Here is a 20,243-nt window from a genome sequence, read left to right on the forward strand (position 1 = left end):
GCCCACATGGCTGCCAGCGCACTTGAAGCCGCAACAAAGCAGGAGGCCAAGTGGTATGCTGGTCCCACAGCCACGTGGCAAGACAGGTGTCAGGGCACATGTGGCCTTTCTGTGGGGGCCTTGACCCTGCCTCACGGCATGGCACTGGTGCACTGTGTGTCCTCCTGCCTCGCCACAAGCAAGTAGAAGAAGTGGGCCTCTTATACATGGAAAAAATAAGACACCTCTTGAAAATAAGCCCTGGTGCTTATTTTGGGCCCCAAAAGAAAATAAGGCCCAGTCTTATTTTCGGGAAAACATGGATATATCAAATAGTAATGAAGATAGTTTTACAGCAAAAAGGAGGTGAATATTTATACATAAATGGTATAAAACTGAGTGATGAATTTAGATACATTGGTGGAAAATGTGAGAAATGGAAACATGTTTAGACTGCAAATGCTGGTAGAACAGTAGTAGACAACATTTTCTGTTATGAGGAATATTTGTTGAAAGAGATAAATATGGTGGTATATAAAAGTTTGTTTCTGACCACTTTGTCATATTGAAGTGAAAGTTTGATATATTAGGAAATAGATACCGTGTTTCCCCGAAATAAGTGCTTGGCCTTATTTTTGAGGAGAGCTTATTGTAGTGCATGCACTCAAAAGCCCGACTGGGTTTATTATCTGGGGAGGTCTTATTTTCAGGGAAACAGGTTAAGTACAATAGAAATGGAAGAAGGATGTATTAAAATAGAAAAAAAAGTGGTCAAGAAAGGTTGTGTGTTTAATCAAGATGGTTGAAACACAAAATAACTACTTTGAGAGGGATTGGTTGTGTAGTTAGAATGAACATGGACTTATATAAAGGAAAAGTGAATGGGTTGAAAGGAAGAAAAGGATTGAGAAGTTTTAGTTAGTTGAGCTGATGAAATTCTCAAAGAGAGGAAAGGGAAATTCAAAGAGCAAATATTAATGTATGAAACAGTGTGTAAACATGATAAACTCAACATTTTCTCTAAGTTGAAAAGTACAGACAAATATAATGGTGGTACTGGTATAAAGTTCTGATTTTTTTTTCATTCTTTTAAATTTCTTTGGTTCATCATTCTAAATCTTATTCTGAAAGGGAATTAGCATGAATTTCTAGTCTATATAAAGCTTTTTATGAATTCTGCAAAAATTTAGCCCCTCCCCTGTAAATTATGTTTCAATGAATTCCTAAGTAAACAAATTTAATCTTGTAAAATTGTTTACAAGTGAACATAGGTTTCTATATAGTAAAAGTTAAACATGACACTTTTATGCATATTTTAGTGTAAGAGTGAACATTGATTTGAATAATATATTCAAATTGGCAGGAAAAATGTTTACATCATGTACAGGTTATGCTAGTTTCTGGTCACTTCAGAATTCAATAAAATATACAATTTGACTATGGGATCGAAGTGTTTGTATAGAACTCTATCAGCTATTACATACATGAACTCTGGAATATACTACTCAAGAAAATTAAAGCGTCTTTGGTAAATCATTTTACTTTATAATGAAATGCTTTAAGATTGTACCTGATTGTAGTACAATGCTTTCCACACAGATCACTTAAAACATGTTAATAAACATGAATTAGAATTTCTTTACGTTTTAATTCTATCATCAACCCGCCTACAAATTATAATAATGCAGAAGTCTTTTGACTGCAGGGAATGTGACTTTTTAGTTCTTTTGTTCTGCCTTAACAATCAAATTTTTGTAGTATTATGTATAAGCCAGACTCACATTTCCCATAACAAGGCAAGCATGGTTTGCTCCTGATGAATGTGATCAATGTAGCCAGTGTATATGAATCAAGTTATATCCCAGCAAAGGTATATTGAGATTTAAGGAAGACCAAAGTTCAAGAGATACCAGCACATTTATTGCCCAGTATGGCACATCATATCTAAAATTATAATAATTTAATCACTGCATCTTAAAAAAAACATAGCAAAATATTAACAAAAAAATGGAAGTAAGATCCAGTGCTAACATCATTGTTATTGATGACAATTCTAGAGAGAATTAAAAGGGAGAAAAAGAATACTACGGTATTCGTTAAAATAAGTAGCAAAAATAAGTATTTCTATATGTATCATCTAAAAAGCTAGAAGCTACAGATATAAGTTACATGGAATGCCAATATATACATTATAACTTTCTGGAATCTAGCTATAAGGCTGTCTCAACTTAAAAGGCATCAAAGTCAAACCGAAGATTCTAAACCACAAAATAATATGTATGTCATCCTTATCAAAAAGTTTTCTCTATCAATAATGCCTTCGTGAAGAGTAATAGCAGCACAAATAAATTTGGATGGCAAGGGCACATACCCACAGTTTTCTTCACCATAGTTTATTGTATAAGCTATGATGACTAGTTCATGCAAATGAATAGCAATAGCAATAGCAGTAGACTTATATACCGCTTCATAGGCCTTTCAGGCCTCTCTAAGCGGTTTACAGAGAGTCAGCATATTGCCCCCAACAATCTGGGTCCTCATTTTACCCACCTCGGAAGGATGGAAGGCTGAGTCAACCCTGAGCCAGTGAGATTTGAACCGCTGACCTGCTGATCTAGCAGTAGCCTGCAGTGCTGCATTTAACCACTGCGCCACCTTGGCTCTAAATGAAGCCAAAGCCAAAGCCAAACTAATTGTATATGTGGTTTAGTGCAATGTGTTATGGTGTCAATTGATTCTCAATTCATTGCTGCCATAGCTAGGGCTGGCGGCTGGTAGGTATCATCTAGTAGTTTAATCGTTTTAGATCAAGATTTTGTAACACTAATAGCTTGGTTTTCCTAAAACATTTTAACTTGTCAGAACAAGATTCTACTCTTTAATGTTATATACATATAAACCAAAACTACTTCTAAATTGTAACACTGCTTACAAATATATATTTGTCCTGAAGCTTTTATTTGGAGGATAGTAACATCATTCTTAACATTCTAAACAAATTTTAGTTATCCCAGCCAAGATGTCCTAGTAAATGCCTCAATCAATAAAGAATAGCTGAAAGATTTTAAATGTGTATACAATTTTAAATGTGCACTAATACAGTATGCTAGGTTAGGTATTTCTTCACAGAGGGAAAAATAATAAGGTATAATTTATGGTAATTTCTATATAAGTCAAACCATGTATCTTAATATGTCAAAGAAAACAAAACTGAAATCACCCAAACTGAAAAGCTAGAATAAAATGTGACTTTCAAGCATATGTTGTTTAAAAAGTAACATTCGAAAATAGTTTTAAGTAATGATACTGATTATGAATATGAATACTGATTAAGGCCAGGAGCTAAAAACCCATACCAACTTGTTAGAGAAAAATGCTATAAGAATTCAGAATTTCCTTTGATATGCATGATACCTAGTGAACTGATCGTAGCTCAAGCAAAACTCTCTTCAAGTAATCAGAGAGACTCAAACATTTTTATCTCGTCCATATTAATGTGTTTCTTCTAGCCTCTCTGTACATGCCACACATTGCAGGAAGATTTTCATGACATTTAGAAAAAAATGACTTCCTTGTAAGCTACCTAAAACACTTGGGAGAAGACAAAATGGATATTTCTTAAATGAATGAATGAATGAATAAATAAATAAATAAATAAATAAGCCAAACCAGTGTTTGCACATTAAAAGTTGATTAAAGACTAGCTCAGAAGTTATTTTTGACTGCCATTATGAAGTTACAGCATGCATGTACAGGGTGAAAGGGATCTGTCCAGTTTAAACATGACTTGATGTCTAAATCATTCCAATGGGGGAGGAAGAAGCCAATCTGTCTATGGACTTGTACCATTGATGTTTAGTAGGCTCTTTGCCCCATCTGAGTATATGTTTGTGTTTTGTTTTAAAAGAAAGCTAGACTTCAGCATGATTTATTTCCAAGAAATTTCTCTGAGTCCAATATGTAGCCTCACAGGTATTCTCAGAAAATAAAAATGGATGACTATAGGCCAATGCTTTGTTCTGAACCATGTCTACCCATCCATAAAAACCATAAAAGTCAGCTTGAGTAGTAGGAACAACACAGTATGGTAAATGGTATGAGTCCCTGTTGCTCTTTGTTAAATTGATGTTTTATGACTGGCTACATTCTGATGCATTTTCCTTCCCATAGTGTCCATTATAGGAAATGAGAAGCCCCATTCAGGCTGCACCCATAATGTATTTTCAGATATTTAATGTTCCAAGTGCTCAACTAGCTATTAGTATGAGTTTTAATCATACTGTAATACTGTATATATATACAGTCAAACAGTCAGACATCAGAAATTACTTGTGAAGATAAAGCATGCTTAAAAATGCTTGAAGGTGCACACTGAGATCTATGACATTAGTTGGAGTCTGTTCCTAACTTTGATGATGCCAAAACATAAAATGTTTCACAACATAATGACACAAGTGTCAATATTTTGTACTTGCATCATGACATCCCAAAGTATATAAGGGCAGAGTTTGTACTGGGCACATGATTTGTTTCTCATTCCCTTCATAAATATTTTCAGGTCATGTGCCTCCTGAATTCAGAAGTTTCAAATGCAGTGATTAAAAAAAAAAAAACACAAGTTCAACAAAATGGCATACAGAATAATAAATAAAACCTGATCTGGCAAAGTATTCATTTACCTATTTATATAGTATATCTTTAACACTGAAATGAAACTCAGGAGAAAGAAGCTTTCAATGACAAGGAACCAAGATGAGTGACATTCAGCAAGGCTTCTTGGCTAGCTAGAAAGATTGACTTCAAACGTGAGTTACATACGCTTTCTGAGTTTTGGTCTGAAACTGGTTTTTGGTGAAGTTTAATTTTGTGCTTGGTGATGTTTAATCCTGTGTTTATTGATGGGATACTTTTCCCTATTTAGCTTTGTTTGGAAGGGGAAAGGTTAATCTCTGTTCTTGAAAAGAAACTGGGTTGAGAAATCTGGATAGTTCCTGTGTCTATTTGTTCTGGTAATTGGTTTAACAGGCAACAGCTACCATGTTTGCTCTTTTGCTACATTCTAGGGCTAATTGCTTTCTTTGTAGTTAGGCTTAAGTGTTTACACTTGAACTTGCCTGGAGTGTGAGCTCTGGTAATGACCCAGACAAGGCTTGTGTTTTAGTTTTAAAAGGATTTAAACAGGTGTGATTTAATTATTTGTATTGTGTTTGAATTTTTACCTGCCTCATGGTTACTTTTTCTATCTGGGGAAGTGGGTCTTTGTTCACTGTTTTAGTGGTTCCTGGCACTGTCCTTTTGATGTGTATTTCCAAGAGACAGGATGCAAGATTGGCACTGATTTTTTACTGCCTTTCTGGAGTGCATGTGATCTTTCCTTAAATCTGGATGGTTTCCTTAGGATATCTTTTGAGGGGAGTGAGACCAGCTGGTATCTTTAAGTGGTGCAAATGGATCTAAGGATTGCTTCTCTTGGGTGTGCTCTTTCTGGAGAGCTTAAATGACTTCTCTGATAAAGGGTTTCACTTTATGAGCAAGAGTTGGTTGCTGATAAGTTATCATTGGATTTTAACTATTTTAATTCCTCAAGGTGCTCTGGCACCCTCCTGATTTGTAACTCCAGCTTGCAGGTCTTTTTAATCTAATGATTGGAATTTAGGGCAGCTTTTTGTAAGCAAAGAAGCTTTTTGTATTTTTGTACAGGTAATCCTTGATTTACAACAGTTCATTTAGCGAACATTCAAAGTTACAATGGCACTGAAAAAAGTGAGATGACAGTTTTTCACAGCATAGCAGCATCCCCAGGGTCAAGAGAGGCCAGGCAAGGAGAAGCACCCTTCGACATGACTTCGAGTTGGCCACACCCACCCTGTCGCATGACCACCCAGCCACACCTACTCAGCTGGTCATTAGGGCAGAGAACCGGTTGTTAAATTATTTGAATCCCACCACTGACGAAACTGCTATTTCTATGACAGACTTCACTATTGTTAATTCATATTGAGAACCTGTAAACACAATCATATCTATTGAATCAAATATGTTAATTCAAGTCATACTGAAAACTTGTAAACACAATTATATCTATTGAATCCAATCTAACAAATTACCTAGAAAAAGACAACCCTTAGTTTCTGAATCAGAAAATGTTCTTTTAACTTAGCAATTTTTATACTGAGGTGTTTATACTTTTAAAATGTGTGGACTTCAACTTCCAGAATTTTGGGAGTTGAAGTTTATACTTTTTAAGGTTGCCAAGATTGAGAAACACTGGTTTGTGGAAACAGAAGCCCCATTGTTTTTCTTTCAAGTGAGTGGCAACAATTTCCAGGCCCTGCTGAAGAATCACTTAGATATTTTCCCCTTAACCAAACAACATTTTTCTTTTCTCTTACAAATTCCTTTATAATGCCTCTAAAAGTGCCAGTTCAAAAGCTGACAAAAGATGCTACACAATAGTTTACTGGAATTTGTTAGGTAAAACTTTCTATGGAACATAATTGAATACTACTGTAATAGAATACTTTTGTTCTAAACAAACACCAGTTGGAAGTGCATAGAAGTTACCCCATAATAATTCAAATATCGTATTAGTGTCTCTTTGCTTTGTTAGATTGATATGCATGAGGACACACAAATATTAGAGAACATGAACCGCCCCATAAAAGTGATCTTATCAGAATACAAAAGGCACTGAAGTAGTTTCCAGCTGTTTACAAATGATCTACCAAAAATGGTAGAAAGATCTAACATATTCCTCACATTCTTTTATGTTAAATAAAAGTTCCTGGATTAATGTAATATGTTGATATACATTAAGTGATTCATGTGAACAAGAGGCGTAGCTGTCAATTAAGTGCTGTATTTACTTAGATTTGTGAGCAACTTTGTGAGCTGATATGAGATAAAACGTATGTTAAGTTATAAACACACTGCCCTAGTTTTGGACATAATTATGTCATTGGTCCAAATTACAAAGGCAGAGAAAGAACAAATCATATCAACACACAGCCTGTAGCAACTGTTGTGGAATCTTCAAATACACCTGGAAAAATACTGAAATTCGAATTATAACTGTGAAGGTAAATAGAAAGAAAACCCATCTAGTATTTGAAGTGTATCTACATTTTTAAAAAGGGCTATTGATCACGCATGGCACCTGCTCAGTTGTAAACACAAATGTTGACAGAAGATTCTGAGTAACCATTTGAAAAGATTCCTGGTTCTTCATAGACCAAAATAATTCAATCCTACACTACATAGATAATCCTAAAGATAAAGAAATGCATCAGCTTCTGTGGCGATGCAATTCTTATCCTACTTGCTATGAGGTTTATAAAATCATTTGATACCATAAGATATAAAGCATGACAATAGTCCTAAGAAATTGAATTAAGAACACTAATTCATTTCACATATTCCAGCAAGGAATGAAAGGCGGTGTTATTCTCAAAGTTTAGAAATTAAAGACTATAATTTCTGTGGCCTAAAAATTGAAGACACTATCATTCTCTGGATGACCCAATTCCCTTGAACATTTAAGAATTTAATCGGTCTTCATATTAGGCTTATTCAAATCACCAATATTGAAATTGAATTCTTTGAAGACTTGTATAAGAACAATTCCAATAGATACAGTGGTGAACCCACAAGCCATCCCCAAGAAGTCAACAACACCAACATTACTCCATTCTCTGAACAAAATGGCTGAGGCCAGCAAGACAAGAGTGGTGAATACTACATAATAGATGGCACCAAACACTGAGGAATCAAAACATTCTAGTGCCTTATTTATGTACCTAAACTGAATTATTATACTACACCCCAATACTGCTAACAGAACCAAACAGAGATACAATGCTCTTTGACTTGATGGATTATTGTGAAAGATATCTTGAGCAGCCAGTCCAATTCCTTTTGTACTAGGCACAGTGAAACTTCCTAACAATGAGCAAATACTGATGTAAACCATAATGTTAGTGGGTCCATGGGCTGGTGCAATCCAAAAGATAAGTAGAAGCAGCATGAGAAGCACAATACAGAGGTAACCCACGAATACTGAAAAACAAAGAGAATATAATGGCATAATTAAGCTCAACAAAATGATATTTCTTGAAAACAATTCTATATTATTTGCGATATACCCCAAATGCAAGCAATCACAATCCATACTGCACATTGTTTATATAGTGACATCAACTCACATTGGCTTTAGCTAGATAACTTTCCAAATTGTATTTTGCAATAAACTTCATTATCAACTACCTAATAGGGTTGTATTACTATTATCCTTCTCATCTTTCCTATTACCTATTTCCTTAGCTTCTTATGACCATAACTTTGTTATTTGTATCTCATGATTTATGTTGATTGCTTTTATTTAGTATCCTGTTATGATTTATGTTGATTATTTAGTATCCTGTAACTATCACTGGGTGTTGTATGTTATGATTTATGATTATTGTATTTTATGATTATGATCATGTTTTATCACTTGTTGCTTGTATGTACACTGGAAGCATATGCACTGGAGAGAAATTCCTTATGTGCCCAATCACACTTGGACAATAAATGTTCTATCTATCTTAATGGTTTTTATATTCCAATGCCCTGGAATGTCAATATACACTAACATATTTGGAAAGACTACATTTGGTGGGTTCCTGACAGTTCTAACCTCTTCTACAGTGCCATTTAGAACCAGTTCTAACTCCCTCCCCCGTTCGCACCACGTTTGCCCCGCCCACCGCTCACTGATTGGCTGGCTCATCAATCACCTTACCCACCTTTAAGAGTCCTATCTAAACCTTAAAGTCTTAAAGCTGTCAAGTTTGAACATCCCTGGGTTTTTTTCTAAAGGGTTAGGGGTGCAAGGGTCTTGTAACTTGACAGCTTTAAGACTTGCACACTTCAATGCCAGAGTTCCTGAGCCAACATGACTGGAGGAGGAATTCTGGGAGTTAAAGTCCACAAGTCTTAAAGCTGTCATGTTTGAACAGCCCTGGTTTTTTTTCCTAAAGGGTTATGGGTGCAAGGGTCTTGTAACTTGACAGCTTTAAGACTTGCGTGCTTCAAATGCCAGTTTCTGAGCCAACATTTTGGTTGCTAAGCAACAGCGTTATTAAGTGAGTTTCACCACATTTTACAAGTTGGCCATGCCCACCCAGTCACATGGCCAGCAAGCCACTCCCACCCGGTCACATAGCCGGCAAGCCACTTCCACAAACCAGGCCACACCTACAGAAGAGGTTCTAAAATTTTTTGAAACCCATCACTGATTTGGAAGTACTGCCAGGTTTTCTGCTCATTCCTTTTCTTAAATCCTTGTTTTCTATCTGAATCAAACCATGGTATGTAATCCTAAATCGTGCTCCTGCTTTTGATAGTCTGTTATTTAATTTATTATGGCAAATTATGCTTTTGATTCGGAAAAATGATCTTTTGAAATGCATATTTCTGTTTATATGTAAACTGAATACAGCGGAGCATATTTAAATTATCTCCCATGTTTTATTTATCATGGGCCAGTCAGTCATCAGGCATATTTAAGCAATGTAATTTTGTGGTATCTTTGTCTCCTCCTCTATCTAGAAATTGTTCGAAACCATAAGACCATCACTTTATTTTTTAATTTCTTCAGGAAGACAAAATTATAGTCCGTAGTTTGGATTATAATTTTCTGATATTTACAAGCAGCTTATTAATCATGCCTACTCTTGGAAGCAGTCAGTGGTTTGCTCATCACTGAATCAACTATGTTGTATTTAGATCTTCCCCAATTTGGAGGTACAATTTCCAGAATTTCCAGCTACGTATCTTGGTCTTTGGCTAAGAATCTGGGGAGCTGTAATCCCAAACACATTTGGAAGAGGCCAATGGATTGCTTCCTTTTGTGTATCATGTACACTGAAATAATTACAAGAAAATATATTCTCCTTTATTCTTTGATTTCTAACAATAATTTTACATCCAAACCCATTATTTATTTTAATTTCCAGCCTTCCTTGATTGAATTTATAAATTTATACTACTCAATTGTAACCCCAAAGTAATAAAACTGCTTAAATTCCATTGACTGAAATTATACACAAGTACAATTAATTCCAATCTTTATTATTTAATGAATTATATAAAAATCTTTACCAGATAGGAAAATAAGCTAATTTTAAGCGTAAGTAACTTTTTCTTTAAATTTTATTTTTAATTTTATTCTTGCCTTATATTGTAATTATTGAAAAACTTGTAAGTCTAACTTATTTCCCAACGGTTGTAAAAAAAAAAACAATGGTAGTTATGCTTAGGACTGTGGAGCAAATGAGTTTCATAATTAAAAATCAAAGACGAAGAAAAATTGATGCATTCCTTTGGCAACAAAAAGTTGTTCAGCAGGAAATACAAAGTAAGCCAACATTACATGTTGGAGCAACTTACACTTCTTTTCAGTTTTGTCTTGTGACTCAGATTTACTTGTTAACATGGATAACCTAAAGAATTAAATACCTGGATTTGTAAGCTTTTCTTCAAGCTCAGCCTGAGTGGTGACACTTTCAGACTTTGGAGAATGAATGATGAGAACAACAGAACCTGCGCAACTCAGGAGGCAGCCTAATTTGCCCAAAATATTCAGTTTTTCTTTCAGTAGATAGGAAGCTAAAATAGACCTAAGAAAGAGACGGTCAAAGAGAAAAATTGAATCAGGTGTTCTCTGTTGTAAGGTAGGCTCTCCACAAAGGATACTTCCAAAAATCAAAGTAGCAATTGTGTGATGGAAACCCTAACATTTTTTTCATAGATGCACATAAAGATAGATCATTTCGTTATGGCCAGTTTCTTTACAGTTTGATTACTCTTGTGGATGTCCCTGCTGAAGGTTAAGAAATTATTCATCCGTCTTTGTTAATTTTCTTTGTTGGTTTAAACAGTGTTTCTCAGCTTTAGCCATTTTAAGATATGTGGATTTCAACTTCCAGAATTCCCCAGCTAGCAATGTGAGATATATTTCAACACTTGAGTTTGGTCTGGCAAGTGGGAATGCAAGATAGGAAAGGAATGCTTCCCTGATGCATTTTGTATCCATGAAAAATACTCTGACTGGATCTCTCCTGCAAATTACGTGACATTTTTTAAAGTATCAACATTTCTTGCAGCTGCTGATACAGGATGTTTTCTTAACAGATCTAACATGTTTATGCAGCATCAGAGATGTAAAACCTTTTTTAAAGACACTATTTGTAGTTGAGGGTCACTTCATGATTCTTTGGATAGAGAGAGGACAGTGCTATTTGTGGTAAAAATGCCCTAAAGGAATATAATATCTCAAAATTAACTTAAATATTTGAGAAACGATAGCTATCTGAGGCAAAGTTCTAGAAGTATCACTCTGTCTTCTTTCTGTAGCTTGTTGGGGATTGAATCAGTTTTTAGCCCTGGATACAATTCCACAGCATGAAGTAACACCAAGAGTTAACTAATTGAAAAATTCAAAGGATGCACCTCATTTAGCCAGAATCTCTGAAAATCCAAGGATGTTTTATTTGAGTAGTTGAGAGGTTTACACATTTTACATTTCAGGATTCTGGGCATATAAACATAAGTCTATGTTCACAGTAAACCTTTGAAAATGTCTTTCTTTGAAAAATAAAAAAATAAAAGCATCTGCACATTTCAAAGGATAGAAAGAAATCTAAAAAAACAACTAATATCTTTTCCTTAAAGTGAGGATCAAAAGGGAAGATAAAGTGAAAAAAAAACTAGGTCATTTTAAAATCAAATTTCTAGGACAGATGAAAGAAATGGAATACTTTTGCCACTACTAGTAAAAAAAATTACAAAAAAATTAACATAGTTGTGTAAAAGATAGGTAGTCAGATGGATAGTCTGATTTGAAGAAATAGGAAAATAGGCATAATAGGAAAAAATCTTACCCAAATGGGACTCCAAGTGCACCAAGTGGAGTCACCAGTACAGTAGGAACTGCAGTATAAGCTAAGAAATTCCCAATCTGGCCAAGTGCCACTGTGAGGAAAAACACACATATGTGAACAGAAAACAAAACAAAACATTTCATTATTTTTGGAACAGCTGATTTCGACAGCAGGGTTTTCAGTGTTGCATTGCTTTATTACCTCACTGCTTGGCAGCTTTGTTTTTTATAATTTCCTTCCTATTTTAACCTGCTGTATGTTTCTCTGGCTGCATTTTAATTAATTAGAATGATTGTCCTTTATATTCATGGGCAGAAAAACTAGTAAATAGGGAGGAGGTATTTTTCCTTTTAGCCTTAAAGAAGTAGCAAGAATGATGGCACTGTCATTAAAGCCATAATCTCTATATTTCCATATCTAAATCTCAACACTATATTATTACCACCACAACCACCATCCCAAAAACCCTTGACAATTGGTGAGTATAGCTGCCTAATAAGACATTAAGTTTGGATCTTGAGAAGGGAAAAGTTGAGCATCCATAGCTCTATAACTCAGAAGCAACAGTGCTGTGTCTAGAGCACTGTGGTTTTGCTTCTGGCCCCTTGTTTTGAAACCCTGATAAACTAGACAATGGGGAAGTGAAAAAGTTAGGACACTGCACTTTATATGTGAGCAACATTAAGACTGATATCAGTAGAACATGATGGAAAACTTTCTGGGCTATGCATCTAGGCATGTAAATAGCATGGATTTAGGTATTTTGCACCAGTAATGCATATGACATACAGCATTTTATTCCTGCCATTTGTGCAAAGATGGCATAATGTATTGACATCATGTGCCATTCTGCAGATACTAATGGCTACTATTTTCATCTTCCTACAAAATTGCATTGACTGTTCCTAGACCTCACTAACGTGTTTATTTTGGAGGTATACTGCTATTTCCATTTTATATTTTAAAGTTATGGATGCAAATGTAATGCCTTCTCCTGGTAAATAATCCTAAACAGTGGCAGTGTAGATGATATTGAACTAAAATGAGCCCTACTCTGCATTGGTATAAAGTATTTTGATATATTTTCAATATGTTTTATGCTAGCTGAAGGTTCCATATCCTAGCATCTTATTTCAGCTTTCCGGGAGTGTGTGAATTACACTTTTGGGGCATTCCAAGCCTGCAAGGCAACCCTGATTGGAAAGTTTGAAATTGCAATATATCTGTAGGTCAACAAATTGATTTATGTTTACGTAGGATTATAATATATCATCAGCTAAACAAAAGAATTACAATCTAAATTGTTACACCCATCATGTTTAGGTTTTTTGTTGCTGTTGTTGTTTTCACAAGTTGATTTGCATATGACAGCATTTAAATAAACTTGGTTAATTTTGAAAAAGATAGCAGAAGTACTCTTGATTAGTACTTCCATGGGAGAAACCACAAAATTCCAAGGCTGTTAATTAGACCAGAAATCAAACTGATATTTTAGAAAAAAAGCACTGGAAAATCAGTTCTGATATTGCTGCTTAATAAACTGCATGGACAAATTCATAAAAGAAGTTGAGGTTAACTTTAGTGAAACAACTTTTTATTCAGAAAATGTGACTGGAAAACTGTAACTGTTAAGAAAAACAATCTATGCATTGCCCATACATTTTTGTGTCTAACACAGTGGTTCTCAACTTTTTTTTGGCCATGCCCCACCTAAGCATCTCTAAAATCCTGATGCCCCCTCCTGTGAAATATAATTCTTACTTTACTCAAAAAGTGAACTCAAGCAGAGGAAGCCTAACAGGCCATTTAACTTGGTTTAAACAAGGTTCAAATTGCCCCCATTAAAAATCAAATTGCACCGCTGTGGGGCGTAGGCCCCACGTTGGGAACCACTGGTCTAATAAGATGATTTCAAGTAAATTCTGATTCAACTTTCTCCAGTCTGGTTCCTCCAGATGTTTTTTTGATATAAATTATTTCCAGCAATTATAACCCAATATAGCTGGATAGCAAATCATATAGATTTTGACTCTCCCCACAAATATTCCCTTGGATAAAAACAATTTTATACTTAAATTATGTTGCCTGAGAGAGATATACAGTTTAGCCAAAGCCACTATATCCTGTTGTGTGAAATGAATGAAAATGCTGCCAACAAGAAAAGTCTTTATATCAAAATATGCTAGACTGAGCATGTCAGCAGCTTTCCTTTACATAGATATATTGGACCAGAGTTATGATCATCACTGCTGATCATATGCATAAAAATTTTGCCTAACACATCTGAATAGAACAGTATAGTCCTTCAATATGGTTTTAAGGTGTAAATTGTTCAAAGATAGAAGATATACTTACTGGCAATAGTACCTGACCACCACACTATATCAGTTAAATATGAAGTCCCTGGATAAGTGAAAAATCAAAAATTGGATCATCAGATTAAATAATATATATTTTATAGATACAATTTTCTATAGCTTCAACAACATGTTAACTTTACAACTACACCGCCTTACAGAATTATTTAACTAGGGTGCATGAACCAATGCAAATCTTGTATAGCCATGAGTGTAACCATAATCAGTATTACTTTTTATAGTTTGCTTCCAATGAAGATAATCAGTCATGTCCCTGGTGTGGTTATTAATAATCCAACTCTTTAAGAAAATAGATATGCACATGGTTCACCCTTGCCCTAAATCAAATGATTAGTATTAAAATATTTCAAAACCACAAAATAGTTTTTGAAATTGAGCGTCAATATTGAGTCACACGACAATAAACATATATTTACCTATGCTTTCAATACTTATGCAAAAGCTGAATTTGAACTGTTTAAAAATGCATAGATACTCTGTTTCTTGTAAAATATAACATAACCATTATACCTGTTTCTAAGATTTGAAATATTTTTTTGCAATCTTGGTGGGCCTTTTCAAGAGGTAATCTTCTAGAGAAATGAATAAAACCAGTAATGGAGATGGAAGTTGTATAAGTACATCTGCCTCATTAGATTGTGCCTCAATCTAATATAGTACAGAAAACATTGAAAGGTATTTTAGAAAGCACAAACAATTATTGCCAATTCAGTACTACCTATGGCAATCAGAACCCAACTTCCATCTTTTATCCAAAATTTGCATTGTTTAGGATTTCAGTATTTGAGCAGTAAAAATAGCAGATTGTAAGTATTCAGTAAGGAAAAGCATTGAAGCCCAATATGAATGTGAACTAATGTGAATAACTGAAAGCTTACAGAGATTCTCAGTCATCTAGGTCATGGTTGTCTCAAATTTACTTTTTCCAAAGGCAACTGGATTATGCTTTTTTGAAGGAGGAGGAGGAGGAGACAGAGAAGTAGTTTCACTTTTCAGTCTAATCTGTTTTCCCCCTCTGTCAAGACAATAGGACGAGAAATCATCCAATTGAGCCGAGGTGGCGCAGTGGTTAAATACAGCACTGCAGGTTATTTCAGCTGACTGCAGTTCTGCAGTTCGTCTGTTCAAATCTCACCGGCTCAGGGTCGACTCAGCCTTCCATCCTTCCGAGGTGGGTAAAATGAGGACCCAGATTGTTGTTGGGGGCAATATGCTGACTCTATAAACCGCTTAGAGAGGGCTGAAAGCCCTATGAAGGGGTATATGTCTGCTATTGCTATTGCTATTGATGGAGTTAAAAAGTATAGTAGAATGAATTGGATGGATGATTAACCTGAATAATGTATTACATAGATTTTTGACTTGACTGGGTTTAAAAGAAAGCTAAAGATGTATATGGAGAATAGATCTATTAAGTCTTGAAGACTCAATGTTTATGATGAGTTTGAGGGACCCTGCCTTTCTGCATTCCAAATGCAAGGTAATAACAGTGAGAGAATGGGTGTTTCCATGTTCGAAAAGACTTACAAAGTGCAGAGGAACTTGATTGGCCATTATGATAAACAAAATGCTCGGTTAAATTTCAATCCAGCAGGTTCTTATGTTCTTGCTAGTCTCTGAATTATATTTCTTTTTGTTAAAAGGCCTGACAAAAACTGATGCATATCATTTATTACTTTCATAATCTTAAAAAAAAAACAATGACAAGTGAACCAAATAGGCTCTTTAAAAACCTAATCTTGCTTTTTGTTTCAAATAGTTTACATGGAGCAAAAGTGGAACATGAATTTATGACGTGACTGTGGAAAATGCAAACTAGACATGCTAGACCAGTACAAAATACTGTCAGCTGGTGAGGATGAGCTCCAAATAAAGCTGCTTGTACAAATCAAGTAAAATGAATTCCTGAAGCAAGCAAACAAAGAGATCTTTTCTTTTACAAACAGTACATAGTTTTCTATTTTTAAATTGCTATGTGATATTTCTGTGCTAATTGAGTTATTCAATTATGAAAAGGGGAGATTTTCAAGGATAAAATACCTGAAAACAAATCGGTTCCAACTTTATATTGCCAAGTGTGTTTGGTATTGTACCTGTATATAATGCCATTAATTATTTTTTTGGATATAACACATACACATCAGCAAGAGTTAACAAAGCACTAACAACAGAGATGCTGCTGCATATGTGGTTATAATTTGATATTGCTCTTCTATCCCATCTCATTTTCCTGGAAGAGTCATACAACTGTTTAACTGCAAGATAAGCACTAAGCTGGGCTTAGATTGCATGCTGGATGTGGTTAAAAGTTATTTACATCGCATAATTAGTGGCTAAGATACTTTGCTGACCACAATTTAATCTATAGTTTATGAGAAGTCAGTAATCAAACCAAACCATGACTTCAAATATTATGCCAATCAAGTCAGTATATAAGGTTTATGTTTGAGAACTTAAAAATTACTGAGTATGTAAAATGTTATAACTTCCCCTGCCAATACATAATAAAGGTCTTGCATATGTGGGATATCAAGAGTACACAAGCCACCATGTGGTAGGCATAGATTAAGAAAACTACATTATACTATATTCTTGTCCAAACAAAGTGGATAATATTTCTCAGTTTAATTATTGTTCATTCCATTATTCTTCCTAGGAGCATAAATCTACAGTAAGGTAGAATAAATCTACTTTAGATTTTTACCTGGATCTTTCAGTTCCTAATACAATAAATACCTAAATATACATTCCTGCTACATTGGAACATGAATCATCATTTCAGTGGGTTTCCAATTACATTTAAGTAATGCAAAGCAAAATGGTCTGTATTCACAAGCAAATTAATTTACATATTGTAGTTTCTTCTGCAAGCATGGGAATAGTTCTATACTAGTTATCACTTTCTCCAGAATGGAACAAGTACATTGCATATTGATTATCTGCTAAGGCCAGCAGTAAATAAAACTGGTAATGCAGTTGGTCAATTATATGAATTAATTATTACTTGAATCATTAATTATTAAGATACTTCAGTTTCCTTGAATACAGGTAGTCCTCAACTTATGACCACAATTGGGCCCAAAATTATTGTTAAGTAGGAAATTTGTTAATTGAGTTTTGCTCTATTTGTTAAGTGAATCATTGCAGTTGTTAAATTAATAACATTGTTAAGTGAATATGGTTTCCCATTGACTTTGCTTATCAGAACTTCACAAAAGGGGATCACGTGATCTTGCGACACTGCAATGGTCATAAATATGAGTCAGTTGTCAAACACCCGAATATGAATCATGTGACCATGGGTATACTACAATGGTCTTAAGTGTGAAAAATGGTCATAAGTCCCTTTTTTAGTGCGATGTAACTTTGAAGTCCCTAAATGAACTGTTGTAAGTCAAGGACTACCTGTACAAGTTACTCTCTAATTTGAGTGGCATATAAGTCTAAATACTATTGCTATTCTTATGTTTTTCTATACTTCTTTTATTTTCTATATTTCATATTTTTACTTTATTTCTTAATTTGTATTAGTTTTTATCTTGTAAATTGTAAATTGCTATTTACTTTGTTCTTTGAATATTTCATGAATTAATCACAAACAATCAAATAACTGGATTTTAGAGTTTAATATTTTGGTACTGTGTCTATCTAGGTAGAACCAATAGGGGGAAATCACAGAAATACCCAATACTGTAGAGTTTACTATAGAATAAGACTGCTCTGGAATGCAGAGCTTAATGGGAAGCTTGTCACAGAATTAGGAACAGACTAAAATACAAGTATTCCCCCAAAGACCAGTTTGGTATGCAAGAGCTTATATTAGAAATGTCAGTATCACCTTTCTGCCTGTATCACATTTCAGAATATAGCTGCTCTTAATTTTAGGCATTCCTACAAGAATATATAGTCCTTTTTTAGTGAATGTGCTTCCTGCAAAAAACGGCCCATTAACAGAAATACAGTTAAACGTGGATTTGGGAGCCTGTTTGCTTGCTATATTGAACATACATAATGATCATTACCAAAGATCAACATGCAAACTGCTATAGAGCCCTTTGGAAGTAATAGATGAATTCTGTATATTTTGCTAATACAAAATCCTCTAGGTGCCACTTAGCAAATCATTTCTGAAACTATGATCAGATCTACATAATGCATTATGATATGGTATGTGTATTGCTTTATAAGAATCTAGATTATAAACATAGTTTAAATTACAAGAAGACAGAATCCAAATAAATGTCTTCATAGCATGTGCAAAGTGAAAGTGGAATCAATTATTCTGGAGAGGTGATGGGTCTCCATTGGATGTATTCACACAGAAGTTGGGTAACCACCTGCCTAGCATGTTTGCTTTTGGATTTCTGAATGGATTAGATCTGACATTCTAAATCAATGCTTTTAAAATTTGGCAACTTCAACTGCCAGAATTCCCCAGCCAGCATGGTTGAGTGCTATTGCTATTGGGGAATTCTGGGCAATTCAGTCTTAAAAGTTGCCTACTTTGAGAAACACTGGTGTAAACTGATTTGTCCAAACTCAGTGATTCTATAAGAAACCCTTCAGTGTTAATTTCTTTTTTTAAAAAAAAATAACATAAAAAATAAATTCAGATTATAAATGCAAAGTACAAACTTAAACTGAGTGGATAATACGCTACAGCATCTGCTGGTGTAAGGGACAAATCACATTTGAAATCTTGAAAAGGCTATCTGAACCTCTGGCCCTGACATATGGGAGATTTTATTTAGCCTTCATGGCTCAGTTATTATCCTTTTGCAAATCAAATGCCTACCACTTATCATGCAGACATAAGAGCACGGACTTTTGAAAAAGTACAGATATCATTACAAACTTGAAGACGAAAACAATAAAGGAGGGGGAGTGGCTGGATTGGAGAGCTGAAGGGTTAGCCTTTGTGGTGGTTGTGTCCCTGACCCAACCCGGAGAAGGAATGCAAGGTGTATTCGCAATGGACATGCTAAATACTTAGGTCTGATACTGCCTAAAGCCAAAGATAATGCCTCGGAACGAAGCAATCTGTTTTAAAGCAGGCTTCCCCAATTTAGCGGCAGGACTGGGAATTCTGGGGGTTGTAGTCCTACACCTCTGGAAGCACTTGTGTTGATCGGGGAAGGCAGTCGCGAGGCCCGGGTTTGCTAAATATTTTGGATTAATCGCTCCCGGAGGGTGACCTCCGTGCCAGGGAAGCAGGGGCTCCAGGAAAGGCGGCGTACGAATAAGCCGGGGTGGGCTCGGCCAAGTGGGAGGAGACCACGCAGAGGATGCTAGCTGTTGCAAAGACATTCAGAGCGTTTGTGCTGCAACCCGAAGCATAGAAAGGGACTGTGACCAGGGGGCCCTACCTCGTCCTCTTGCCCGCACGATTCCTTTTTTCTGCAGCACGAACGTGGAGCCATTGACCAGGCTGGACACCACAGCCACGCTCAAGCCCAGAGAGACCGCAGCGGGACCGGGATTCGGCGAGCCCCCGTCTCCTGGAGCCGCTGCTGCGCCGACAGCCATCCTCATGCCCGGGCGGCGGTGCCAGCACCAAGGACGCCCAGCTGCTCGGCCAGCCTCTTTCTTTTTCCTCTTTCTTTCTCCTCTTTCTCCTAAGCCGGCCAGCAACCAGCAGCCGCTCTGCGGGATCCGCCCTGAATCACAAACTCCTCCCCCAGCTCCGGTTGTTGCTGCTGCTGCTGCTCCTGCTGCTTGCTCGCTGCTGCGTTCTCAGCGCCCTCTGGCACTAGAAGTCCCCTCAATAAAACCGAGGGGTCTCTGCCTTGACAGCCAAGAGAAGTGGGAGGAGATGAACTGAGTGCGGGCAGAGGACCCCAGTCTCTGCTCTCGGCAGTCCCTCGCAAGAACAGGCGGGGACGGAAAACGGCGCGACGATGCGAGTGAGTAAGTGGCCCGCACTTTGCACCATGACATCATGGCGTTGCACCATGACGTCATGCTC

The 20,243-nt window shown here is 35.9% G+C and overlaps 1 protein-coding gene across 1 annotated transcript; it reads right to left on the bottom strand.

Moving 5' to 3' along the window:
• Positions 1 to 5,761: 5,761 nt before the first annotated feature.
• Positions 5,762 to 19,851, bottom strand: NIPA1 (NIPA magnesium transporter 1). Its single transcript, XM_032226723.1, has 5 exons — positions 19,645 to 19,851; positions 14,256 to 14,303; positions 11,901 to 11,991; positions 10,477 to 10,637; positions 5,762 to 8,034 (listed from the first exon to the last, which is right to left on the bottom strand). The coding sequence occupies exons 1-5, from the start codon at positions 19,808 to 19,810 to the stop codon at positions 7,523 to 7,525; spliced, it is 978 nt and encodes a 325-aa protein (XP_032082614.1). The 5' UTR covers positions 19,811 to 19,851; the 3' UTR covers positions 5,762 to 7,522.
• Between the last annotated feature and the right edge of the window lie 392 nt (positions 19,852 to 20,243).

The sequence above is a fragment of the Thamnophis elegans genome, chromosome 11 (genome assembly GCF_009769535.1).
Source record: "Thamnophis elegans isolate rThaEle1 chromosome 11, rThaEle1.pri, whole genome shotgun sequence".
NCBI lineage: Eukaryota > Metazoa > Chordata > Lepidosauria > Squamata > Colubridae > Thamnophis > Thamnophis elegans.

Bases quoted from the DNA above. Each gene is read 5' to 3' on its own strand.
- NIPA1 (XM_032226723.1), bottom strand. From the start codon at position 19,810: ATGAGGATGGCTGTCGGCGCAGCAGCGGCTCCAGGAGACGGGGGCTCG. The intron at 14,304-19,644 runs GTAGGGCCCCCT...TCACTTATCCAG, and splicing joins CGTGCGGGCAAGAGGACGAG to GGACTTCATATTTAACTGAT. The intron at 11,992-14,255 runs GTAAGTATATCT...TTTTCCTCACAG, and splicing joins GTGGTCAGGTACTATTGCCA to TGGCACTTGGCCAGATTGGG.